This window comes from Pan paniscus, chromosome 10, assembly GCF_029289425.2.
Source record: "Pan paniscus chromosome 10, NHGRI_mPanPan1-v2.0_pri, whole genome shotgun sequence".
In the NCBI taxonomy this organism is placed as follows: Eukaryota; Metazoa; Chordata; class Mammalia; order Primates; family Hominidae; genus Pan; species Pan paniscus.
The window spans coordinates 85,832,677-85,860,639 of record NC_073259.2 but is presented as its reverse complement, the minus strand read 5'-3'; the positions used below and the strand labels follow the sequence as shown (position 1 = coordinate 85,860,639).

General features: G+C 37.0%; 1 protein-coding gene across 13 annotated transcripts in view; it reads right to left on the bottom strand.

Annotated features, from left to right (window-relative positions):
* Positions 1–27,963, bottom strand: part of NAV3 (neuron navigator 3) — an 892,922-nt gene that overhangs the window by 384,060 nt on the left and 480,899 nt on the right. For 9 of the 13 annotated variants that reach the window (XM_034936264.3, XM_034936265.3, XM_055095926.2 and 6 more), the window contains exon 1: positions 13–26,665. The exons of the other annotated variants lie outside the window; for them this stretch is intronic. In XM_034936264.3, the coding sequence (XP_034792155.1) occupies positions 13–255 (243 nt within the window). In that variant the 5' untranslated portion in view covers positions 256–26,665. Of the gene's footprint in view, positions 1–12; positions 26,666–27,963 lie in introns of those variants that run through there. 13 annotated transcript variants of the gene reach the window in all.

Genomic DNA, 27,963 nt, shown 5'->3' with positions numbered 1-27,963 from the left:
TCAGCAACTAACCTTGCTGTCTTCTTTCTCCTTGGCTTTTCCTTGGAGGGGTTTCTTCTCTCCAAATTCACAGGTTGATTTTAATGCAAGCTGACAAGAAAGCATGGAGCTCTCTGTTTCAGCAAGTTCCAAAGGTCTTGAAGAACAGTGCTGTGACCCAGTAGTGCCAAGATTTGGTATCGGAAGAGCAGTATGCACAGGCTTTGACCCAACAGCTGGCTGCCTCAGTTTTGAGGCAACCCCAAGAACAGGCATGGCTTCTATAAAATTATCTTCTTGCTGCCAAAGAAAATGCTTCTAACCTCAGTCTGGTAGACTCCAACTTTAGTATTTCCAGAACAAATACTTTAAACAAAACTAGCAGTCATCCTCATTTTTAAAAAGCTAATAATATAATTTTCAGGAAGAGGCAAAACTTCCCTGCGTCTTTAGTTAAGTATCTTTTCTTTCTTGCTGGCTGGGATTCATATTCATTCTCATTCTCTCTCTCTCTCTCTGTCTTTCTCTCTCTCTCTCTGTCTCTCTCTCTCTCTCTCTCTGTCTCTCTCTCTCTCTCTCTCTCTGTCTCTCTCTCTCTCTCTCTGTTCAGTGACTCAGTGTCTAAGTAATACTAAATACTCCTTTGGGGAGTAAACTCTTCTTCAAGGTAACTGCTACAAAGCTCCTTCTTAGGATTAAAGAGCTCTTAGTTTTGCTTATTTTTTTTTCTCACTAAAGCAGTCTGAGTCTGAACTTTGAGAGTGAAAAAGAGGAAAAAATCAAAAGGAAAAGCCCTTCAGTCCAACTGTCAGAGCAGCCAAAAGACCACAACAGTGGAAGGACAGGGGTTCTTCCTGATTTCAGAAATAGCCAGCCTGCATTCTCTTTTTAAAGAAAATTGTATTTCCCCCAGCTCAGAAAAAATAAAAAGAATGGACATGTTAATGGCCAAAACAAACAGCTGTTGGAAGAACTTTTAGCCCGGAAACAATCTCAGCAATAAAGTTGTTTGTCTGATTTCCAGCTATTTTTCACTACTGACAGCCATGAGCCACGATGTTCATTCTGTTGCATCCCATGAAATCAGGCTAAAATCATGCAATAGTGCAACTAGCTAAAGCAGTTAAATCATTCATCGGACCATAGCTGCCTAGGTTATGAAAATAGAGTAAACACAGGAAGCAGGGCACTAAATATATAGTAATCATTGTTACCAAATTTAATAAGTCATGATTATAAAAACATTCAAAGCTAATACTTATGTGGAATGTATTACAAAGCAGTTATGGAACTAAGCATTTTATGCATTATCACATTTAATCATTGGAATGACTCAAAGTATAGGCATATTTATTTTCTTCACTTTATAGAAAGAACAGCTATGACTTGGAGACACAGAAAAAATTGACTAAAATGATGAAGCTAGAAAGGGGGAAAGAATGTATGATTTTAGTTTGTAAACCTGTCTTTTAAAATGGTTGAAAATAACACTGTTATTCAAGTTTATTAAGTCCAACTTAAAATCCCAAGCTTCTAAAAACTGTCCAAACAGATACTCAGTGAGAATGAATGATGATGCTTCCATCCATAGAATTATTTTAATATAATCATAGCATGTTCTATTTCTGGTTAAAGCATGTCAGGAACTTTAAATAAACAAGGGGTAAACTTTTAAGAAAACATCTAATGTACCATGCATTATTGTTCTGAAACTGATTGCACTCAGAAAATGGATACAGAGAACAATTATATTCACCAAATATAAAAATTAGTAATAATGCAACCAAAGATCTTAGAAAAATGAGTGGTGGACACTTAGTATAGACACAATGAATTATGGAAATTATTAAATCATAACCATTTTTTATAGAAAATGTCTTTCTTTAGTGAAGAAATGGTCATCTTTGGCCTACTGTTTCCAGGTCTTTAAATCACTACGTACTTTTGTCTAAGAAGCAGTAATTTATAGATGAAAGAGCCAATAACTAAAAGTATATGTTCTGCTGATGCAGCATAGAAGACAGGAAATGTAAGTTAGAAGTCTTGCAGGCTTTAAAAATAGTAACCCAAGTGGGCTTTACACAACGGGATAATACAAAACAAATACAACACTAGTGGCATCAAAGAAATGAAATAATCTCTCTGAGGAAGTAAGTTATTTTGCAATTTGCAAACCATTCAACACATTATAGCTTTCAGAAACTATAAGGTAATACAGAGTTGGGGAGGTTCATGTTCGTAAAATGAGGTTTAGTTCATAATAAGACATATTCAACTTGTAATCCTCACAATGCAAAACAAAACAGCACCTAAATAATAGAACTTGTGGGAAAAATTGATTCTAGGAAGTTCACTCAAAACATATGCAACTTTGGGAGTATATTGCTAGCAAAAATAATATTGGCACCTCAGAAAATAATTTGGACCACTCAAGGAAGTGACTCAGAATTACATAAAAACATAATTGGGTATAAATGCTGGCAACACTTTAACCAGAATTGGTGGAAGAAATCCGGTTGGAAGGCAAACTCCAAGCCAGTAGGCTTGCCATTGAAATGGGTACAGGGTCAGGGCAACTGCAAATATTTAAGAGCTGCACAAGGCCAGGGGCATGCCCCTTTGAAGAGGAAGCCCCAGATGCAGGCATTCATTTTTGTTTTTCTTTTTAGTTTTCTTAAAACTGAGCCAAAAGGGCTCCTGCTGACTATACAACATTCAAACTGAGGGCTTCTTTGCCCACCCAAGGTTATAATTCTACGCTGACTATTCTGCCTCCCTTTGCCTAGAATAAATTGTATATAAAGCTATACAACTTCTACATTATACTAGTACAAAATTCCTGTTTGCCAATTACGAATGAGCTAATTGGTATTTTAGAAACATACATTGGAGGAGAATGTATCGTAATTCTTGGAACAATTAGATTGAAAAAAAAGGATTCACATTCAATAAGATGTCTTTTCACTTTGAAATACCTTTTGCATATTAGGCAATATCTTTCACTCTGACTGAAATATAAGATGGTATTAATAGTCACTGTCAACTAATTTTTTGCAGTAATATCTACCACCAAAAGCAACAAAACCAAACTAACTTACTATAAAAAATGTGCTTTGTGCCAGGAGTTGTCATCTCAATTTATCTTAAAAGAACCACACCGTTTTGAGACCTAGGAGACAAAGGCACCGAGAAAGTAAAAAATTAGCTTACGGTCACTGATACCTTGTAGATGAAGTTCAAAATGAGGTTTTACAAACTGAGTTCAACAAACCAGATGTGATGGGGACCTGAGTGCTTACTAAAATATAGATGATTGTATTCATCTCGAACCCACTGTGTTAGTCCATTTGTGCTACTATAACAGAATATCTAAAACTGGGTAATTTATAAATAACGAGAGATTTGCTTCTTACAGTTCTGGAGGCTGGGAAGCATAAGAGTGAGGGGCCCATATGTGGTGAGGGTCTTCTTGCTGCATCTCCCCATGGTGGAAGGCAGAAGAGCAAGAGAGCACTCATATAAGAGAGACAGAAAGGGCCAAGCTCGCTTTTATAACAGGGATTATACTCTCATGATAATCCCACTACCACAATAACATTAATCCATGTATGAAGTTAGTGTTCTCATGGCCTACTCACCTTTTAATGTCTCCATCTCTTAATACCATTCACAATGCCAACTAAATTTCAACATGAGTTTTTGGAGGGGACACAAAACTCATGTTGAAACCATCATGAGGGAGAGGGAAAGGTCTGAGAGTCATATTTAAGCGAATTGATTCTTCTAAAAACTAGAATTTAAGATCTGTAAATTATAGGATTTGTAGTTTGATAGTTCAGACAATGGGCTGTAAAGTGGGACTGCTTAAAAGCAAATCTCTGCTTCCTTACTTCCTAGTTATATGAATTTGGAAGTTGCTGTGTCTCAGTTTCATCATCTATAAAATGGAGTAAAAAAAATAATTATGCTTCCTCAACAGGGGTGCTGTGAGAATTAAAGGAAGTAAATGTATGATGTTGTTAGGATAGTTTTCCACATAGTAAGTGTTCAATAAATGTTAGCTCTAAATGTTACAGGAAATATAGTCATGAGAATTAGAAAGATAAAGTCATGAAGCCCAATATGGTCATGATCATAAGGATGAATAGGACTGAACTCAGGAAAAAATCCTGAAAATTAAGATGAAATAAATTGGTTGTCATTTTATTCCTATCAAATTTAACAGGAAAAGTGGCAATGACCCTTGAAATACCTTCTAAAGCTAAGCTGGAGTTTTAGGCAATAAGAGAGTTCCAACCTGGCTAAATTTTAATATCAGTAATTTAAAAAATAAGTAATAAAATCTTATAAAATGGCAACTTGCAAACCATGATTTTTAAGAAAGAGTAAGAGAAAAAATATTCAACTGTCAACACAAAATCATGCTTGCTGAAAGGAAAAATATGATTTGAGAGTCAACTCTGATATTTGCTAAAATTGTAGAAAAGCCACATTACTTTTTTTTTTTTTTTTTTTTTTTTTTTTTTGGAGGCAGAGTCTTGCTCTATCCCCTAAGCTGGAGTAACTATATTCCATGATCTCAGTTCACTGCAACCTCTGCCTCCCGGGTTCAAGCAATTCTCATGCCTCAGCCTCCCAAGTAGCTGGGATTACAGGCGCCTGCCACTACGCCTGGCTAATTTTTGTATTTTTAGTAGCGACAGGTTTTCGCCAGGGTTTCGCCGTGTTGGCCAGACTGGTCTCGAACTCCTGATCTCAGGTGATCTGCCCGCCTTGGCCTCCCAAAGTGCTGGGATTACAAACGTGAACCACTGTGCCTGGTCTCACATTCCTATTTTTAACAGCTTGATTGAAGTGGAATTTACACATAAGTAAAAATTCAACAAATATAAGGAAATAATTCCTTGCCCATGCCTATGTCCTGAATGGTAATGCCTAGGTTTTCTTCTAGGGTTTTTACGGTTTTAGGTCTAACGTTTAAGTCTTTAATCCATCTTGAATTGATTTTTGTATAAGGTGTAAGGAAGGGATCCAGTTTCAGCTTTCTACATATGGCTAGCCAGTTTTCCAAGCACCATTTATTAAATAGGGAATCCTTTCCCCATTAAATAATTCAATGAGGCCAGTACCACTATCAAGATGTAGAATATTCCCTTCATTCAAAATGTTCTCTCATGCCTACCGTAGATAATGTCTCACTCTCAACACAGGCAATGTCTGAAGTGACTTCTAACGCTAGTTTTGCCTTTTCTAGAATTTCATAGAAATGAAATCATTCAGTATTTTCGTTTTTGGCTGTTTTCACTTAGCATAATGCTTTTGAGATTTATCCATGTGTTGTATGTATCATTAGTTCTTTCTTTTGTATGGCTCAAATGCATTCCATTGTTTGAATATGGCACAATTCGTTTATGCATTTATCTGGTAAAGGACCCTTGATTTGTTTCCAGTGTGGGAAAGTTCTATAATTTTTTGGGGGGAGGGGGACAGAGTCCCGCTCTGTCACCCAGGCTGGAGTGCAGTGGTGTGATCTCGGCTCACTACAACTTCAGCCTCCTGGGTTCTAGCAATTCTCGTGCCTCAGCCTCCTGCGTAGCTTGGACTACAGGTGTGCACCATCTGTATTTTTAGTAGAGACAGGGTTTCACCATATTGGCTAGGCTGGTCTCGAACTCCTGACCTTAAGTGATCCACCTGCCTCGGCCTCCCAACATGCTGGGATTACAGACTTGAGCTACATTGCCTGTCCCTATAAATATTTATATCTGTCTTATGTTGATATTTATTTTATTTTCTCATGGATAAAGGGAATTTGATAACTATATATTTGTGTAAGCATGTGCCACACTATTTTCCAAAACATACCATTCTGAACTTCCACTAGCAATGTATGAGAGGTCCAGCTGCTACACATACTCTATACTTCATATCTTCAGTCTCTCATTTTAGCCATTCTACTTAGGAGTAGGGGTATATCACTGCAGTTTTCATTTGAATTTTTCTAATAATTTATTGATGTTGATTATCTTTTCATGTGTGTGCTTGTCATTCATATATCATCTTTGGTGAAATATCTGTCAAAAACTCTTGCCCACTTTTTGTTTGTCTCATTATTACTGAGTTTTATCAACAATTATTTATATATTTCGGTATAGGTCCTATCTTAGATATATATTTGAATAGATTTTGTCCTAGTTTTCAGCTTGCTTTTTGTTAGAAGATGATTCTCCATATATCTCTCAAACTTTTGCAGTCTTGTGAGTGGGGGTCCTAAATGTCCCTTTGTGCTAAACTACTTTTTCAAGGATTTTGATTAGTGTTTAGTGTCATCTTTCCGTTCTTTCAACTTTATCTGTATCTTTATAAAGTGGATTCTTAGTAGGTGACACATATTTCATTTTATTCTTCTGTTTCCTCTAGGATTTACTATATGAACCATTAACTTATTAGAATATGCCTTCAAATTACATTATGCCACTTTAGATATAATTTACAAACCTCACAGTATTTAATTTTACATTCCTGTTCACTTTCTTGTGCTAGTGTTAGCATACGTTTTCTTCTACATATATTAACATAGCACATTATTTTGTTCTATTATCAATTCTGTTTTAAAAATTAAAAACTGAATAATCTTTATATTTATCCACATAATTTCCATTTCTGGTGCTCTTCTTTCCTTTGCTTAGATGCAAATTTTTATCTGGTATCATTTTCCTTTTATAAACAACCTTTTATAACATTTTTCAAATTGCAGATTTGCTGGCAATTAACTGTCTCAGCTTTTGTTTGGCTAAAAAAGAGTTTGCTTTGCCTCCATTTTTGAAAGAATTATTTTCTGGGTACAAAATTCTTAGTTAACAATTTTTTTTCTTCAGTAAAGATGCCACACCATTGTATTTTCCCTTGCATAGTTTCTAAGAAGTCCATCACATGTCTGATCTTTGTTCCTTTCTATGTATCCTGACTGTATTATCCAACTTCTGATAAGATATTCTTTACCACTAATTTTAGCTATTTGATTTTCTTTGTTGTTGTTGTTGTTGTTGTTGTTGTTGTTTTTGAGACGGAGTCTTGTTCTCTCACCAGGCTGGAGTGCAGTGGTGCAATCTTGGCTCACTGGAATCCCTGCCTCCTGGGTTCAAGCCATTTTGCTGCCTCAGCCTCCCAAGTAGCTTGGATTACAGGCACACACCACCAAACCCAGCTAATTTTTGTATTTTTAGTAGATACAGGGTTTTACCATATTGGCCAGGCTGGTCTCAAACTCCTGACTTCAGGTAATCCACCTTCCTCGGCCTCCCAAAGTGCTGGGATTACAGGCGTTAGCCACTGCACCTGGCCAGCAATTTTATTTTTTTAATGTTTTGTTCAGGTTGTGTTATGTTGATTGGACTTTTTTATAGTTTATATCAAATTTTGGAAACTTTTTAGTTTTTTCTAAACTTATTTTCTACCTCCCTCTTCCTTCTAGGGCTCCAATTATGTATGTTGGACCACCTGCTTTCATGCCACGGTTACTAATGCAATTAATTTTTCAAGGCTTTAAAAATCTTACTCTCAGCCGGGCGCAGTGGCTCATGCCTGTAATCCCAGCACTTTGGGAGGCCAAGGCGGATGGATTGCCTGAGCTCAGGAGTTCGAGACCAGCCTGGGCAACATGGTGAAACCCTGTCTCTACTAAAAATACAAAAAAAAAAAAAAAAAAAAAAAATTTAGTTGGGCGTGGTGGCATGCACCTGCAGTCCCAGCTACTCGGGAGGCTGAGACAGGAGAATCACTTGAACCCGAGAGGCAGAGATTGCAGTCAGCCAAGATTGTGCCACTACACTCCAGCCTGGTGACAGAGTGAGACTCTGTCTAAAAAAAATTTACTCTCTGTGCTTCATTTTGCATTCACATAACTTCTATTACTGTTTCCAAGTTCATTAATCTTTACCTCTATATTATTTAATCTGTTGTAATCCTGTCTCATGTATTTTTAATTCACACACTATACTTTTTCATCTCTAGGAGTTCCATTTGGGTGTCTTTTCTTTCTTCCATGTCTCTCCTTATCACATTTGTTTTTCTACCTTCTTGAACATATGGAGCATATTTATAATAGTTGTTTTAACAACAACTTGTCTGCTAATTCCATCATCTCTGCCATTTCTTAAGTATGTTTCCATTAATGGATTTTTTTCCCTTCTGGATATGAGTCATGTCATATTGCTTTTTAACATGCCTGGTAATATTTTACTAGATGGTAGACATTTTGAATTGTACACTTGTATACTGGATTTCAAGTAGGATTTGATTTTGTAATGGCACATAGTTAAGTAGCTTTTGAGCATTTTAAATAAATTGTTAAAGAAGGTACAGATCTGATTGCCTAGAGCTAATTTTGCACCACTTGTAAAGAAATACAATTTTGTGAATCTAACACACACCTTGTGGTCTTTTCACTCTGGCTGGGGAAAATGTCAACTATTCCCAACCTTGTGTGACTGCTAGCAATTATTTCTCATACTTCTTTCTGCTGGTCCTTCCTCTGGCATTTGCTTGTTTCCTCTATAAGTCCTCTGTCAAAGATTAGAAGAAACATCTCGTAAGTCTCCAATGCTCATCCTCATTCTCTCCTATCTCTTTGTATCTCCCTCTGTGTCTCTCTGTCTGTTTATCTACCTCATTTTATCTTTCTCTCTCTCTCTCTGCAGTTCCTTCTTTTCTGGTACTTTGGCTCCAAAATTTTAGCCCTTGAGGCTTTCCTAAACTTTGATCTCTAAGAGTCAGCAAAACTTCTGGACTGTATTTGGGTTCTCCATCTCTACTCTGCGGTCTGGATATTGCCTCCAGGAAGTCAACTAGCACAATTGTAAGCTTTCCCCTTTGATTACCCTTCTTTCAGGAACCATTGTCCTGTATTGTCTATTGTCCAACGGCTGAATAATATTGTTTTATATGCTTTTGTTCAGTTTATACTTAAGGTGGAGGGAAGTAAATATGATCCCTGTTAGTCTATAATAGAAGCAGAAGTAAAGAGTCAAATTATTAACTGTTCTTTTTTTTCCAATCCATTCTGAAATTGTATTGTGCATTATCACTTTCACATTCGACCTTAAGAACCTTCATGTTTTAAAATTATCCTTCATCCAGGTAAGAACTTCCCTTAAACCCCAGAGAATAAATGACTCGTACTAACAAGTTGCAAAATGTTTGAATGATTTGAATAGATTGTCTTCAGGACTAATGAGGAAATTTAAATAATAAAAAATAAGATATGATATACTGAGCATGAAGTTTATTATCCAGGCCTGGCTTCACTGAGGAAATTTAAAGAATAAAAAATAAGATAAGATATACTGAGCATGAAGTTAAAACTATTCTCCAGACCTGGCTTCTAACACATAAGACAGTAAGATCTGTTTTAGAATTTTTCTTACCAGTATTCCCACTGAAATCATTTTTTCAGATATCTCAGAAAAAAATGGATGCATAAAGAAGTATTAGGTATACTCTGCTCATACAGTGTATTTGTGGACGCAAGGGGCAATATGCCAAGATGTGTCTTTATTGTGGTATTGAATCAGGCAAAAGAAAGGTAAACTAGCTGGCTAAAACATAAAAGCAGGTGATGAGTACAAGGGATTAAATAGTAAGACAGCTAACAGATTTTTAAAGAATGCACACAATGTCCACTTAAAACGAGGAACTTCTCAGGAGAGGTGGAAATTGTTTATATATGCTCTATGACATGCATTTACTACCCTACAGGCTTCTTTACAATATGCTACTGATAGAGTTAGTTGAGCAAATAAAATTTATCAAATTCAGAGGGTCTCTTAACCATAAAGTATAATGAAAAGCAAATGTAGTCAGCTTTGGAATGGCATTGCATGTTAATACCCTTGCTTCAAGGATATCAGCTCCCCGAGTGAAAAAAAAATACACATCTGGAAAAAGGACAACTATTCCATTAAAACAAAATCATTGGATATTCTTGCCAGATAAATTTCAGTGTTCCAGTAAGACAGCAGACCCTTAAAAATCCAAATGAATGCTAAAAAAAAGCAACCTAAAAAAACAGTTTTGCTTGAAAGAACTATTCTTGTTGGAATATGGGTACACAAATATACTGTGTTATAAAAAGATGAAGACATCTCAAACAAGTTTTAACAGTTTGGTCCTGGGAAATGCGGCCAAAAATGTTGAGATGTAACAATGTATAATAACAGTGTTTTATAAAGGTATCATTTTCACTACTGCTTCCTTTCCAATTTTCTTATTTTCACATATTTTTGAAGGTTATATACAAATAAAATTGGCTAAAACATAAAAGAGTGGCACACCAAAGCCAAGCCATTCAAAAGGTATCATAAAAATGTCATTTGCAATGGTTGTAACTTGTAATTGTGAAAGATTTATAGGATCACTTGGAATACTGCACATTTTCTCATCCCAAGCACCATGTAACCATTGCTCTTACCCCTTCAGAATCCACATGTTAACCATCTCCTGCTTTATTGCAGATATTCTAAGGGTGCATTAGGTTTCATTCAGGGATTGAGAGTAAATCTTTTCTTAAACATTTAAACTTTATTCTTATATTTTAACACAGGGTAACACTATAATTAGCCTATGATTTTAATCTAAGTAATGAGTTAAAGTAATTGCTGCCTGTAATCAGTTCCAGTTCCCAGTTCCAGTACAGGTTCTAAACTTCAGATCTAACTAACATCCAGATCCTTTCTAGGAACCATCCAGAAAAGCTACCCCATCAATAGCTTCAAAAGTTTGTCTTTTTCAGATCATGCAGCATTTTACTAGGAACTCTGAGGATATTTCAAAACAGCTGTGTGTGTGTGTGTTTGTGCAAACATGTGTGTGTGTACATGTGTGTGTGTGACAGGCAGAGACAGATAATAAGAAAGAGAGAGAAGAATATTGAGAGGTTCAGCTAGATACCTCTTTTTCAACCTACCTGAAGTCATAAAAAAGAATAGGAAATTAGAAAGTATGATAATGAAAACATAAGATCTGATTATGACTCTTCTATTATTTTGTGTAATGTATTCAGTGCTGGGTCTATATTTAGTAAGTATAAATAAAACATAGTCACTTTAAGGAAATCTTATGGCACCATTTAAAAAGGCAGCAACATAAAATTACATATACATTATTAATATCTGCTTATTCCACTGAACAAAACCAGTGACGCAGAGTCAACAACCACTTGAGGTTGTAGTGCCTGTCATACACACAGTGGTAGAGTGTGCGATCTTCCCAGCTATAAGCAATGGTCATGTTTTTAATAGCCCAGACATAAAATGAGACCATTAACTGGAAAACCACATCTCTCTGTCAGACATTGCAATGGTTTCAATGTTTCTGTCACCTTCAAATTTCATGTTGAAACTTAATCCTCAATGCAACAATATTGGCGGTTGTGGCCTTTGGAAAGTGATTGAATCGTGAGGGCTCTGCCCTCATGAATGGGATTAGGTGCCTTTATAAAAAGACTTGATGGAGGGAGGTCGCCCCTCTCTTGCCTTTCCACCTTCTAGCATGTGAAGATGCAGCCAGAAGACCCTCACCAGATGTCAGTGCCTTGATCTAGGATTTCCTAGGCTCTAGAACTACGGGATATAAATTCCTGTTCTTATAGAAATTACCAGTCTGTGGTATTCTGTTATAACAGCACTAATGGACTAAGACAGGCATCTAATACATTAGATTCAGAAATATATAGAAACCTACTATAAAAGATGCAAAGTGATCAAAAAGTCTACGTAAACCCTTCAAAGTTTTCCTTTCCTTTTTTATCTGCTTCTTACCAGAATAGTGTGTGCACACACACACACACTTCAATTTATTGACATTTTATTCTCTACTGACCTCACTATCCATTTTCTTTAGCCAATCATTTTTCTTAGAAGAATGTTAATTTCCATATATGCATTCCCCTTTACTTCCATATTATCATAGTCTCAAGAGTTCCTTTTCATGAAATTTCACAATGATTTCTGACAGCAACAGAAGTAGTTGCCGAGCTCTTTCTTGCATATACCCTGCTTATTGGTTTTACGAACCACACATATGTTGCCCTAAAATATCTTTCTCGTTCCTGTTTTAAATGTGTGGACCATGAGAATTGGTGAGTAATAAAGCATAATGTTGAAAAAGCAGAATAGATTTCTGTAAATATGATTTTTCATGTAAAATTTTGTATCATTATCAACATAAGATATATATGAGGACCTTCTTCACTTTTCCTGTGTCCATATTGTCTTGCTAAATATTTTCACAAAACATTTCATTTTTAATCCCCTCCTCAATGCTTTCCCACTGTATTTGTAAGATTTAGGGTATAGAGCAACGGTGAGAGTAGAAAAAAATGGACAACTAAATTTGGCATCTAAAACTTAACTCTTATTTTACTTTATTCACTAGCTACATTTTAGTGAATTGAAGAAGTTTCACAAACTTCAAAGAAATGAGAATAAAGGAAAATTTGTAGATAACCTTTAAGTAACTAGTGACATACTAGGTTTTCACCTAAAGAAGTTTGTACCCTGAGGGACCTCAGCTTAAAATCCTCATTATTAGTCAATGCTTGTACTTTCAGAATGTGTAGCATACTTATATTTTAGTTATGTTAATATTCAGTTGAGACGTGAAGAAAAAGGGGATGAGTGAAGGGTAAACGTGAAAAATCTTATAAAGTTCCTATTGTTCTCATAAAACGTTCCCAGTAACACCTATTGCATGCATGAGTCCTCTTTTTCCTAATTTCTACAATAGCTGTGAGAAGATTTAAAATCCAACAGTTTCCTTCTCACTGATAGATATATTTTTAGTCATTGGAAATGCATGTAATGCATTTTAATATTATTAAAGAAAGAAGTTTGCATAGCCAAAATTAAAAGGAATAAAGTTCATCAGATTTGCTGAAAATGGGATGGGCTGAAATCTATCAACAACTAGTATAATTAATATTACATATAAATTTGTAATATATACAATCCGGGAAGTGAGCTATTTGTTTACTTTTAAAAGAATCTGACTTGGTCATTAATTAAACTTGGAATACTAATTAATACATTTATTTTCATATTCTTTATATAAGTAAAAGAAAATCTCTCACATATATTTCTGGAATAGAAAGAACAAAAATTGATTTCCTCAAATGCAGAATCGACGCAATATTAAATGTGAACGATGAGCGGTAATTTGTTATGCATTTCCTCCCCTCTAAACACTTTTCTAATGGAGACCATCAGATACTAACCTGGATTATTGTAAATGCATTGATTTCCTCCAGACTTTCCTAACATTTACATGAGGTCATTGAAAGCAAAGTGTGTTAGCAATCACATACCCCTCATCCCTGCAAAGACACTGCCAACTTTCCACACTTTCTGTCAAAAACAGGCAAACCAAACCAAACAAAACAAAACAGAAAACTTTGAACAAACATAAATGGAAAGTTTTGTAATTCTAATGTGATGGGATGGATTCTTCTCCCATAAAAACAATTTCCCTGTTTCCTACTAAACATTAAAATTGCTCATTAGAGACTATATCATTTTCATAGGACAGTTTTAAAAATCATGACTTAATGCATGTACATTCTAGGAGTTTTATTTCTGCAAACTCTTTCTATAATAATGGTATATTTGCACTCTCAATGGTACAGACCTCAGATTCTTATGAAATAAAATATTTGTGATTTATAGGATAATAACTTTAGGGAAAATAAGTTCAGTTGCATGGCTTATTAAGTATTGGTTAAATTATTAAACTTGCATTTTCCTTAAATTGTTTTTGTTTATACTCATCAGGAAGAAATCCTTTCCTCCTCTCTTCCACCTAACCCACCTATCCCTCCAAAAAAGCTAGTTTATACATATATTTATATCATCACACTTTAGCTTCTACTTTATTGGCTTATTGTATCTTTTATCTCAAAAGTACTATCTCAATAGCACAAAGTAACTAGTGGCAAAATCAAGTTCTAGAGAGGCAGACATTTTCCTTCGTGTTGTTAGAGGAACTACATAAAAATATTTTCTGACAGGTGAAAGATGCTTAGGAACACATTTATCCAGCTGAATTTACCTTTGAGGATTAAAATTAGATAAATAGGAGACCAGTGGTGATTTTTCCCCAACAGCTTGCATCTATCAGCTGGGTGTTAAGAGCTATCTTACATAACGAGCATATGGTGACCATAACTGCTACAGTGTACATAAACAAGAAAAATAATTTTAAAAAGCCACAAAATTATAATAAAAGTGAAATGACCATTTAATTACACATCTGGCAGTGTTAAGAGCTTCTGAAAATAAGAAAATGCTTTGCTAGAGAAACCTCAGGTGAAGTTAACATTTGCATCTGCAGTTTAAAAAAAAAAGCATAGTTTGGTCTTGACGGAATCACTAGAAGAACTTGGCAGAGCATTTTAATCAACAAACGACTCTGTTAAGGAAACTTTAAATTAAAAAAAACTTTTTATATTAAGTAAACTCAGCAGCTATTTCTTTTGAGATTTTCTCCAGAGGATTTGATTTAAACAAAGCATCTCTGGCAAAGAGCAGGGCTTATTATTCTGCAGAATATTCAATAGAAGTATAAAATTACAAGTGAATCTTACAGAGGGTGTAGCAATTCCAAATCTAAAACTGTCTGCTCCATTTAGATAAGCCTTAAAGCTTGCTTGCTCTCATTTTCTCTTTCCCATTTATATTTTATTGATGCCATTTCTTCCTCAGCATCTGAGCCCCAGCAAGGATCCTTCCATAAAGTGATCACCAAAGTGTATGCAGTAAGTAAGGATTAAAGGTCAACAGATATCCACCAGAAGATAGAAAGAGGATAATAGATCGGAAAATAGAATAAAAAGTCAAAATGAAAAAGAACTACCACAGTTTGACAGTTGCAGATAAAATACCAGCCGTGCAGCCACACCTTTGCCCAATTCAATTTGTCAATAAGGAAGAATTCTTAGAGTTAACATATACATGGCACTTTACTGCTCTCTCTGAATGGCAAGCTTTAAATGTTCCCTGGAAAGCTTATCCTGCCATAGTTTAGGAATCACAAGGATGTTTAGAATTGAGCTAAAACATAAAGTCCTAAACCAACACTATTTATTTCAAGTAACTTTTGCATTTCTGCATATTGATATACGATTTTTTTTCTCTCTGGTTTAGGGAAGCAGAGGTAAAGGAGTGACAGATGATAAAAAAGAGTAAACATGGAGGTAAATGGCACAACACATTGCATCCATAAGTGATGTCCAAAGCCTATTAGCTGCAGAGAGGTGGCAGCAGATGATAGCCGAGCACATGTGGAGTTCACAACCAAGCACCATGCAAGAAGGCTGCAGATAACAACACTTTTCAGAAGCTACCTGGTGGCTTTACCTGTGCTTTGCCTGGTAATTTGTGCTTGCATTGGATAAAGAACTTCTGGATAGTACTTAATAATTAACTCAAAGGAAAGAGAGTCAAATGACTTCATCTCAGAGACTATCTGACACTACTGTCCCAATATCAATCCTATTCAAACTGAAAGCAGTGACTTCCCATTTTCACTTTACTGGAGGCTGTCAAGTGTTCCTCTCTCTAAAAATGCACCTTCTGCTGTTACTGAGTTAAAACACTTATTTACACATTGATCATATATGCAGGGTGTTGAACAAGTCTGAAACTATGGATTAATCCATCATAAAATCATGGTCTATGTTTCCAGACCTTCTGTGTCTAGTATTTGTAACAGTCTTCATTCTTAACCCCTTCCAATGAATATAAAGTTTATCTCCCTTGGGCATTCCTTGCAATTATCCATGAATTTCCACCAATTCACCCTTAATTTTTTTTCCCATCGGGCTTCTTCCTGCCTTTGAAATTCTATCTTGTATTTCCCAGTACTCCTGTTCTTAGCTCCCTGTCCTCTAAAATCATTTGATATATGATACCAGCTTGACATATAATAATGCATTTCAACTTCTAACCCTCCTCTGGTGCATACTCATATGAGGTTCCAAAAATGCCATAAAATATTAATATAAAATTACCCAGTTTTCTTTAGACATTAGGTTGTTGTTTTATTGGTATATCTAAAAGTTGCTAAGTACCACACCCAAGTTCTCATTTTGATAGATCATACTTGGCAATCTAAAAATTACAGTGTACTGTTCAGAAAGGATGTGGAGATGCGATGTCGGGAAAAAAAAGATTTGATGAATTATGACATCTCAGTAAGCCATGACCACATTTTATATTACAACTGTGATGGTCTAATATAAAGTGGTCATTATATGGACTACGATGTAATTTTAAAAGCTTCAACTTATTGGAGATGATACACATGATAATTTGGAAATGCATTCATCAGGAGCTATATCAGGATTTTTAAATGCATTATATTTAATTTGTTTAATCATAGTAGAGACCCTTAGCCTGCAAAAATATTTACAAAAAAAAGTCAATATTTACTGTGTGCTCCTGAAAATCTATATGCTGTAATTCTAGTAATGAGAGAAAACAGTAGCATAATACCATAACAGTAACTTCACAGGGCAAGATATTCAAATTTCACCAAGAGGATTTCTAAAGTAATTGCATCACTAATCACTCCAGTATCCTCCTGATCAAGACAGACCCTCATTTGCTTCAATATAAACAGTATAAGTGACTGTAATCCCATCATTAAGACTATACTAAGTTAAATAGTTTGTCATGACCGAAATTACTATCTGCAAGTTATTTGCTTTTTGCTGTACCTATTTATTCAGCCTAAAAACTTTACTGGGGAATAATGAAGAATGTCTGACTTGTAGTGAATAGAGCCAGAACTAAAATTCAAGGACTGTGTAACCCTTCTGCCACTGGGGCTCACTCGCTGCTATCATACTTCTTTACTCTGATGATCAAGATAGTTTCATTTCCTGACAGTTTTCCAAGATTCCTCCATGAACAGTGCCAATGTAAGTGATGGTAAAGTCAGCACGTCTAGCAGCATATATTTCCACTCTTAGAAAAAAGAAAAAATATATCTCTTCCTCTCCTGAAACTGGGGCTGCACACTCAAGAAGTTCTTGAAGTCCCCAACCTCACTGATTAACAGCAGTGTATTAATTAGTGTCTTAAAACCATGGACGAGGTGAAAAGCTTAGATAAAGTCTGAACTTGGTTTAAAGTTGGCACATCCAGTATTTTACTTTTTGCTTGTTGTTGGTTTTTAATCACAGGTGAGTGCCACTGATGGGCAATTTCAGTCTAATTAAGGACGAAAGTAGGCCTGTGCTATTAAGGCCTACTTTCTCAGTTTACAAGCTGCTTCTCCACTGTCCCTCCCAAGGGATGTTTATTGTGCCCTTCTTTAACTGCCTCTGCTTACCACACATCAGCTGTTTTAATTGGCTCTAACCCAGCCATTCCCTTTGAATTCAACCTCCTCTCCTTATTGTTGTTTTCTTGGTGTAACATTTCAAATACAGATCTCCATGGCTTTATTTATTTCTCTTTTAATTTGCATGGTATAGAGTGGTAGAATTAGAGTTCAATGTCAAACCACGGCAGAAAAGCAGAATATTTGATGTGGAGGCCACATCTTCTCGAATGATTCTTGTGAAATTTGTCATAGGGCAGAAAATGTTAGGAGATGTTGGGATGTTGTATCAACATTAGAGTTTTTTTTTTTCTCCACATACGAAGGGACATGAATCTTCCTGGGCAATGATACATTTCCTCCTTTAGGAAATTAGGCTTGTGAGTGCCTGAGGAACTCTGGCAGAATATTCGATCAGTGGTCCTTTACTCTTAGTGAATCTCAGAATCACCTAGAGGGCTTGCCGAAACACAGATGCTGGGCTCCGCACCCCAGAGCCTCTGAAACAGTAGATGTGAGGTGCAGCCTGAGGATCTGCTTTTCTAACAAGTTCCTAAATGCTGCTACTAATGATGACATGGGGACACTACTCTGTGTATCAGTTTTGTAGTGAGCTACAAGGAGAAGAGCAAGAAAGAGGTTTACTTTTAAAAATCGCTGAGGTGTATTTACATTAGATGCAAGAAAAACATACTGAAATAAATGAGGGCATTAAAGTATTAGAGTGTGCCACTCTTCACTAAAATATTTTAGATCAGTGACAGGCTCTAATCTTTTGAGTACTTGCTATTAGTCATATGAAGGAATCTAATGCCAACTGTGTGGTTTCTGACCCGTCCTATCTTTTTGCTTCCTTATGAACAACTTTTTCTTAGATACGCATTTATTCTGTTTGCCCTAAGCCCTTTTATTTTGATGGGTTTTTCTTTCTCTCAGGTTATTATCAATGAGATAGCTTTAGGATTTGGGATAGGCCCTCCAAGTATAAATATAGCTACTGGGAGGTGATGCAGAATTGCACAGAGAACTGCAGGATAAGTTAAATCAATGATATCTGGTGATCTGAATGACAGGAACTAGTAGGCAATTTCTTCAGGGTCTTCTAAGATCAATTCCAGATTTGTTACTCTTCTCAAACTTAACATTCCTGGAAAAGCAATTTGACTCTTGAAACTTGGTTCACATCCCTACCCAACAACCTGGAAAGGCAGAGAACCCTGATATATAGTTCCACCAAGACAGTAATCAATTGCAGAATGGCTGGTTCTCCAAAGTAAAATGAGTGTACAATCAGCAAATTAATGAGTAATCAATGTTGAGCTGAGAAAATCACATTGTGTCCCCTACACATAGGTTCCTTGCTTGTATGTAAACTCTAACCAGGCACTGATGGGCTAAGAGTAATCCTATTACCTATAAGAATTTGGTGTCTTTTAGGCCAGGCATGAGGGCTTACACCTGTAATCTCAGCACTTTGGGAGGCTGAGGCAGGTGGATCACTTGAGGCCAGGAGTTCAAAACCAGCCTGGCCAACATGGTAAAACCCCGTGTCTACTAAAAACATAAAAATTAGGCATGGTGGTGCATGCCTGTAATCCTAGCTACTTAGGAGGCTGAGGCATGAGAATCATTTGAATCTGGGAGGCAGAGGTTGCAGTGAGCCAAGATCATGCCACTGTACTCCAGCCTGGGTGACAGAGTGAGACTCTGTCTCTAAACTAATTAATTAATTAATTTGGTGACTTTTTATTTATAAACAATATCTGTGTCAATCCCTGAGATTTGCTCAATGATCAAGTGTGACTGTTATCACATTAGAAATTAAATTCCTGACCGGGTGCAGTGGCTCTCACTTGTAATCCTAGCACTTTGGGAGGCCAGGCGGGAGCGCCCTAGGTGAGCGGATCACTTAGGTCAGGAGTTCGAGACCAGGCTGGCCAATGTGGTGAAACCTCATCTCTACTAACGAGACAAAAATTAGCTGGGCATAGTGGTAGGCGCCTGTAATCCCAGCTACTTGGAAGGCTGAGACAGGAGAATTGCTTGAACCCAGAAGGTGGAGGCTGCAGTGAGCCCCGAGATAGTGCCACACTGCACTCCAGCCTGGGCAACAGAGTGAGACTGTCTCAAAAAAATAAAAGTTAAAAAAAAAAGAAATGAAATTCCTCAGTTTTTCATTGGGATTAAATCTTTGATCTCTGAAATGATAATGAAAGTTTAGAGGAGGGAAATGAAAGTCATTTCGTAAACACTATTTTTTAAGTTATTTATTTGTTTCACTCATTAATTGGGTTTCCATCAGAGGGGGTTTTCTAAATGCTTTCAGTCCAAGGAGGGCATAAGGTCAGTTGAAGGAATAGAAGCTAAAGTTTGTCTCAATTAAATAATCTGAACAGCATGGAGTTTAGCAACAGGATATGGGCTGTTGTTTCAAAGTAGAGGCAAGTAAAGGAACACAGTAAAAAATAGAGCACATCTCACTGAGTAAAGAAATCCAAGAAGAATAGAATAAAATTATCTATGCTTATATTTATTCATTTGCTGAATATGATGAAGTGTCAAGGGTGAAGGTAGATAAAAATATAGTGATGATGGAATCATGGCTGGCAATAGCAGGTTACCTTTTAAGGTGATAAAAATGGGAACTAGTTTGAGTTGGCAAATTCACAATATTGTGAATGTATTAATGTCACTGAATTGTTCACTTTAAAATGCTTAGTTTTGTGTTATGCTGTCTTATTTTACCCTACTCTCAGAAAATGCTTCTCTTCCTTCTTTCCACCTATCCACTTCTTTCCCTTTGTTTAGCGTCAATTTAATGCCCTTGTTTAAGACCTTCCTTGACAATTCCAACCCCAAGTTAACTTCTTTGAATGCTTATGTTGTATTTTGTATTCATTCAGTCATTCAGTCAACAAGTGGTTATTAAACACTCACTATGTGTTGTGCACTATGTTAGGTGCTGGGAAAGCTTAGGTGAGCCCCTTCTGACAAATGTGGAAGATTAAATAAATTAGATATATAGTCAAACTAACAAGGCCTAGTATCAAACTTAAAAAAGTGCTTTGATAAAAAGAATTATTCCTTGAAAATGCACAACCAAATAATTTGACGGAGACTTGATGGTGGTGGAGGTGAAGAAAGGCTTCCCTTAATACATGCTTTATAATATACTCTCTTAACTATTAAGTCCTATAATTAGTCATTCCAACTAGATTTTAGGGTTCTGGAGGGCAGGGGCTTTTGTATGCTACAAAACCTGGTCAGAAACTATGTAAATTATCATGCTCTTAAGTGATACTGAAACAATGAAAGTATGGATGAAGAATGAGTAGATATTCACATACAATAGGAGTAGATGATGAAGAATTGAATATAGAGAAAGTGGCACTACTACCTATAACTATAATACAACTAAGTTTTAGAATTTGTATTTTAGTATTAGCTTTTATTCTTATAGTTTTAACAATCCTTCTGTGTGTTTATTTTGTCATTGTTTGGGAAAATGTTTTAAATTTTAAAAGTTAAATTTCTTTATTTCAGAAATCAAATTGCCTTGTGTATTTGTTACTAGTAGTCACATCAGGGGGATCTGATTACAGGGCTTCTTGTTTTGTTTTCATCACCCTACAAGTTTTGAAATAAGCAAGTATTTTTGCATTTAAATAAGAAAACAATAAAACTGATTTGACAAAAAGTGGTAACTTAAGAAACCAACTTAATTTGTATATTTGCTTACTTTTATTTAAAGTGGCTAGGCAGAAATATTTGTTAAAGATTGAAAAAAACTAGTATTGAATGAAGAGGCTTAATGAGGAATACATTTGCTAGTATTTTAACTAAAATATCTTAGTTCTATTTTAATTAGCATTTTCAAAAACTACCTAATACCTAATCCTAGAAAGAAAATTCTGTTCAATCCTTGGTCTGCAAAGTCACTGAGTTTTAAAATATTTTTTGATTCTAAAAGTTATCAGTCTACAAATGGAATCATGTGTCAATTTAAACCATTCAATTATTCACTAAGTAATAAAAGATCAGATTATTGATATAAAAACATATAATGGGGGTCGGGCGCTGTGGCTCACGCCTGTAATCCCAGCACTTTGGGAGGCCGAGGTGGGCGGATCATGAGGTCAGGAGATCGAGACCATCCTGGCTAACACGGTGAAACCCCATGTCCACTAAAAATACAAAAAATTAGCCCGGCGTGGTGGCGGGCGCCTGTAGTCCCAGCTACTCGGGAGGCTGAGGCAGGAGAATGGCGTGAACCCGGGAGGCGGAACTTGCAGTGAGTGGAGATGGCACCACTGCACTCCAGCCTGGGTGACAGAGCGAGACTCCATCTCAAAAACAAACAAACAAACAAACATATAATGGGTCTTGTACAAAAAAATGTGTAAACTAAGCAAATTTCTAAACTTACTTAGAAGATTAGAAATCTACCAATAGAATTTGAAATTAAACTGAAAACAAAAGGCAAAGCCTAGATCAATCCTGGGGAAAATAGTTTGAATAGTCAGGTATTTGAGAATCTGGTTATAATATATACTTAATTTATTATTTTTACAATATCAAAGGTGACAAACCAATAAAAATATTTTACAATTCAATTTTTTTCTGTAGTGGAACAACTACGAACCCAACCAAAGGCAGATTTGATACATTAACCAAGTATGTATCTGACAAACACTAAGGTCAAACTGATTTGTAATTTGCCATGAAAAAAGCCACACAACAGTGGTTTTGCTATAAAGTGGAAATTAGCAATTTAACTCCATTTAAAGGGCAGAATTCAAATATAAGAAATAAACAACATACAATGACGTATGTTTTATTTTGAATTATTTTCATAAGTGAGAAAACAAAAAAGACTAACTCATCCTCAGGTTCACTGGGTAAAATGTTAAAAATACAGATCAGGTAGCTGGCAAGATGGCCGAATAGGAACAGCTCTCGTCTGCAGCTCCTAGCGAGATCAATGCAGAAGGCCGGTGATTTCTGCATTTAAAACTAAGGTACCTGACTCATCTCATTGGGACTGGATGCACAGTGGGTACAGTCCATGGAGGGCGAGCCAAAGCTGGGTGGGGCGTCACCTCACCCGGGAAGCACAAGGGGTTGAGGAACTCCCTCCCCTAGCCAAGGGAAGCCATGAGGGACTGTGCTGTGAGGAAAGGTGCATTCCAGCCCAGATACTACGCTTTTCCCATGGTCTTTGCAACCCACAGACCAGGAGATTTCCTCAGGTGCCTACACCACCAGGACCCTGGGTTTCAAGGGCAGACACCGAGCTAGCTGCAATTTCTTTTTCATAACCCAGTGGCACCTGGAAAGCCAGAAAGACAGAACAGTTCAGTCCCCTGGAAAGGGGGCTGAAGCCAGGGAGCAAAGTGGTCTAGCTCAGCAGATCCCATCCCGCACAGAGCCCAGCAAGGTAAGATCCACTGGCTTGAAATTCTCACTGCCAGCACAGCATTCTGAAGTCGACCTGCGATGCTTGATCTTGGGGGAAGGGAGGTCTGCCATTACTGAGGCTTGAGTAGGTGGTTTTCCCCTCACAGTGTAAAAAAAGCCACCGGAAAATTCGAACTGGGCGGAGCCCACCGCAGCTCCGCAAGGCCACTGTAGCCAGACTGCCTCCCTAGATTCCTCCTCTCTGAGACGGCATATCTGAAAGAAAGGCAGCAGCCCCAGTCAGGAGCTTATAGGTAAAACTCCCATCTCCCTGGGAAAGAGCACCTGGTGGAAGCGGGGGCTATGGGCACAACTTCAGCAGACTTAAACATTCCTGCTTGCCGTCTCTGAAGAGAGCAGCAGATCTCCCAGCAGAGTGCTGGAGCTCTGCTAAGGAATACACTGCCTCCTCAAGTGGGTCCCTGATCCCTGTGCCTCCTGACTGGGAGACACCTCCCAGCAGGGGTCGATAGACACCTCATACAGGAGAGCTCTGGCTGGCATCTGGCCGGTGCCCCTCTGGAACGAAGCTTCCAGAGGAAGGAACAGGCAGCAGTCTTTGCTGTACTGCATCCTCTGCTGGTGATACCCAGGCAAACAGGGTCTGCAGTGGACCCCAGCAAACTACAGCAGACAGGCAGCAGAGGGGCCTGTTAGCAGGAAAACTAACAAACAGAAAGGAATAGCAACAAAACCAACAAAAAGGATGTCCACACAAAAACCCCATCCGAAGGTCACCAACATCAAAGAGTGAAGGCAGATAAATCCATGAAAATCAGGAAAAATCAGCACAAAAAGGCAGAAAATTCCAAAAACCAGAATGCTTCTTCTCCTCCAAAGGATCACAACTCCTCACCAGCAAGGGAACAAAACTGGACAGAGAATGAGTTTGATGAATTGACAGAACTAGGCTTCAGAAGGTGGGTAATAACAAACTCCTCCAAGCTAAAGGGCATGTTCTAGCCCAATGCAAGGAAGCTAAGAACCTTGAAAAAAGGTTAGAAGAATCGCTAACTAGAATAACCAGTTGAGAGAAGAACATAAATGACCTGATGGAGCTGAAAAACGCAGCATGAGAACTTCCTGAAGCATATACATGTATCAATAGCTGAATCCATCAAGCGGAAGAAAAGTTATCAGAGATTGAAGATCAAATGAGTGAAATAAAACATGAAGACAAGATTAGAGAAAAAAGAATGGAAAGGAACCAACAAAGCCTCCAAGAAATATGGGACTATGTGAAAAGACCAAATCTACATTTGATTGGTGTACCTGAAAGTGACGGGGAAAATGGAACCAATTTGGAAACTCTTCAGGATATTATCCAGGAGAACTTCCCCAACCTAGCAAGACAGGCCAACATTCAAATTCAGGAAACACAGAGAACACCACAAAGATACTCCTGAAGAAGAGCAACACCAAGACACGTAATCGTCAGATTCACCAAGGTTGAAATAGAGGAAAAAAATATTACGGGCAGCCAGAGAGAAAGGTTGGGTTACCCACAAAGGGAAGCCCATCAGACTAACAGCTGATCTCTCGGCAGAAACCCTTCAAGCCAGAAGAGAGTAGGGATCAATATTCAATATTCTTACAGAAAAGAATTTTCAACCCAGTATTTCATATCCAGCCAAATTAAGCTTCATAAGCAAAGGAGAAATGAAATCCTTTACAGACAAGCAAATGCTGAAAGATTTTGTCAGCACCAGGCCTGTCTTACAAGAGCTCCTGAAGGAAGCACTAAATATGGAAAGGAAAAACCAGTACCAGCCACTGCAAAAACATACCACACTGTAGAGACAATCGACACTATGAAGAAACTGCATCAACTAATTGGCAAAATAACCAGTTAGCATCATAATGACAGGATCAAATTCACACATGATGATATTAACGTTAAATGTACATGGGTTAAATGCACCAATAAACAGACACAGACTGGCAAATTGGATAGAGTCAAGACCCATCGGTGTGCTATATTCAGGAGAGCCACCTCATGTGCAAAGACACACATAGGCTCAAAACAAATGGATGGAGGAATGTTTATCAAGCAAATAATAGAAAGCCAAAAAAAAGCAGGGGTTGCAATACTAGACTCTGATAAACCAGACTTTTTATCAGAGACCAACAAAGATCAAAAAAGACAAAGAAGGACATTACATACTGGTAAAGGGATCAATGCAACAAGAAGAGCTAACTATCCTAAATATATATGCATCCAATACAGGAGCACCCAGATTCATAAAGTAAGTTCTTAGAGATGTACAAAGAGACTTAGACTACCACACAATAATAGTGGGAGAATTTAACAACCCACTGTCAATATGAGACAGATCAACGAGACAGAAAATTAACAAGGATATTCAGGACTTGAACTCAGCTCTGGACCAAGAAGACCTAATAGACACCTACAGAACTCTCCACCCCAAATCAACAGAATACACATTCTTCTCAGCACCACATAGCAATTATTCTAAAATCGACCACATAATGGGAAGTAAAACACTATTCAGCAAATGCAAAATAATGGAAATCAAAACAAACAGTCTCTCAGACAACAGTGCAATCAAATTAGAACTCAGGATTAAGAAACTCACTCAAAACTGCACAACCATGTGGAAACTGAACAACCTGCTCCTGAATGACTACTGGGTAAATAACAAAATGAAGGCAGAAATAAATAAGTTCTTTGAAACCAATGAGAACAAAGACACAATGTACTAGAATCTCTGGGACATAGCTAAAGCAGTGTTTAGAGGGGAATTTATAGCACTAAATGCACCCAGGAGAAAGCAGCAAAGATCTAAAATCAACATCCTAACATCACAATTAAAAGAACTAGAGAAGCAAGAGCAAACAAATTCAAAAGCTAGCAGAAGGCAAGAAATAACGAAGATCAGAGCAGAACTGAAGGAGATAGAGACACAAAAACCCTTCAAAAAATCAATGAACCCAGGAGCTGGTTTTTTGAAAAGATCAACAAAATAGATAGACAGCTAGCCAGACTAATAAAGATGAAAAGAGAGAAGAATCAAATAGACACAATAAAAAATGATAAAGGGGATACCACAACTGATCCCACAGAAATACAAACTACCATCAGAGAATACAATAAAAACCTCTACACAAATAAACTAGAAAATCTAGAAGAAATGGATAAATTCCTTGACACATACACCCTGCCAAGACTAAACCAGGAAGAAGTCAAATCCCTGAATAGACCAATAACAAGTTCTGAAATTGAGGCAGTAATTAATAACCTACCAACCAAAAAAACCCCAGGACCAGAAGGATTCACAGCCAAGTTCTACCAGAGGTACAAAGAGGAGCTGGTACCATTCCTTATGAAACTATTCCAATCAACAGAAAAAGAGGGACTCCTCCCTAACTCATCTTATGAGGCCAACATCATCCTGATACTAAAACCTGGCAGAGAAACAACAAAAAAGAAAATTTCAGCCCCATATCCCTGAAGAACACTGATGCAAAAATACTCAATAAAATACTGGCAAACCCAATCCAGCAGCACATCAAAAAGCTTATTCACCACGATCAAGTCGGTTTCATCGCTGGGATGCAAGGCTGGTTCAACATATGCAAATCAATAAATGTAATCCATCAGATAAACAGAACCAATGACAAAAACCACATGATTATCTCAATAGATGCAGAAAAGGCCTTTGATAAAATTCAACACTCCTTCATGCTAAAAACTCTCAATAAACTAGGTATTGATGGAACATATCTCAAACTAATAAAAGCTGTTTATGACAAACCCACAGCCAATATCATACTGAAAGGGCAAAAGCTGGAAGCATTCCCTTTGAAAACCTGCACAAGAAAAGGACGCCCTCTCTCACCACTCCTATTCAAAATAGTATTGGAAGTTCTGGCCAGGACAATCAGGCAAGAGAAAGAAATAAAGGGTATTCAAGTAGGAAAAGAGGAAGTCAAATTGTCTCTGTTTGCAGATGACATGACTGTATATTTAGAAAACCCCATTGTCTCAGCCCAAAATCTCCTTAAGTTAATAAGCAACTTCAGTAGTCTCAAGATACATAACCAATGTACAAAAATCACAAGCGTTTCTATACACCAATAATAGAAAAACAGAGAGCCAAATCATGAGTGAATCCTATTCACAATTCACAAAGAGAATAAAATACCTAGGAATACAACTTACAAGGGATGTGAAGGACCTCTTCAAGGAGTACAACAAACCACTGTTCAAGGAAATAAGAGAGAACACAAACAAATGGAAAAACATTCCACGCTCATGGACAGGAAGAATCAATATCGTGAAAATGGCCATACTGCCCAAAGTAATTTAGAGATTAAATGCTATCCCCATCAAGCTACCACTGACTTTATTCACAGAATTAAAAAAAAACACTTCAAATTTCATATGAAACCAAAAAAGTGCCCGTATATGCAAGACAATCCTAAGGAAAAAGAACAAAGCTGGAGGCACCATACTATGTGACTTCAAACTATACTACAAGGCTACAGTAACCAAAACTGCATGGTACTGGTACCAAAACGGATATATAGAGCAATGGAACAGAACAGAGGTCTCAGAAATAATGCAACCCATCTACAACCATCTGATCTTCGATAAACCTGACAAAAACAAGCAATGGGGAAATGATTCCTTATTTAATAAATGGTTTTGGGAAAACTGGCTAGCCATATGCAGAATACTGAAACTGTACCCCTTATACACCTTATACAAATATATAAACTTACACCTTATACAAAATTAACTCAAGATGGATTAAAGACTTAAACATAAGACCTAAAACGATAAAAACCCTAGAAGAAAACCTAGGCAATACCATTCAGAACATAGGCATGGACAAAGCCTTCATGACTAAAACATCAAAAGCAATGGCAACAAAAGCCAAAATTGACAAATGGGACCCAATTAAAGTGCTTCTGCATAGCAAAACAAACAAACAAACAAAACAAAACAAAAAACTATCATCAGAGTGAACAGGCAACCTACAGAACGGGAGAAAATTTTTGCAATTTATCCATCTGACAAAGGGCTAATATCCAGAATCTACAAGGAACTTAAACAAATTTACAAGAAAGAAAAAAACAACTCCATCAAAAGGTGGGTGAAGGATATGAACAAACACTTCTCTAAAG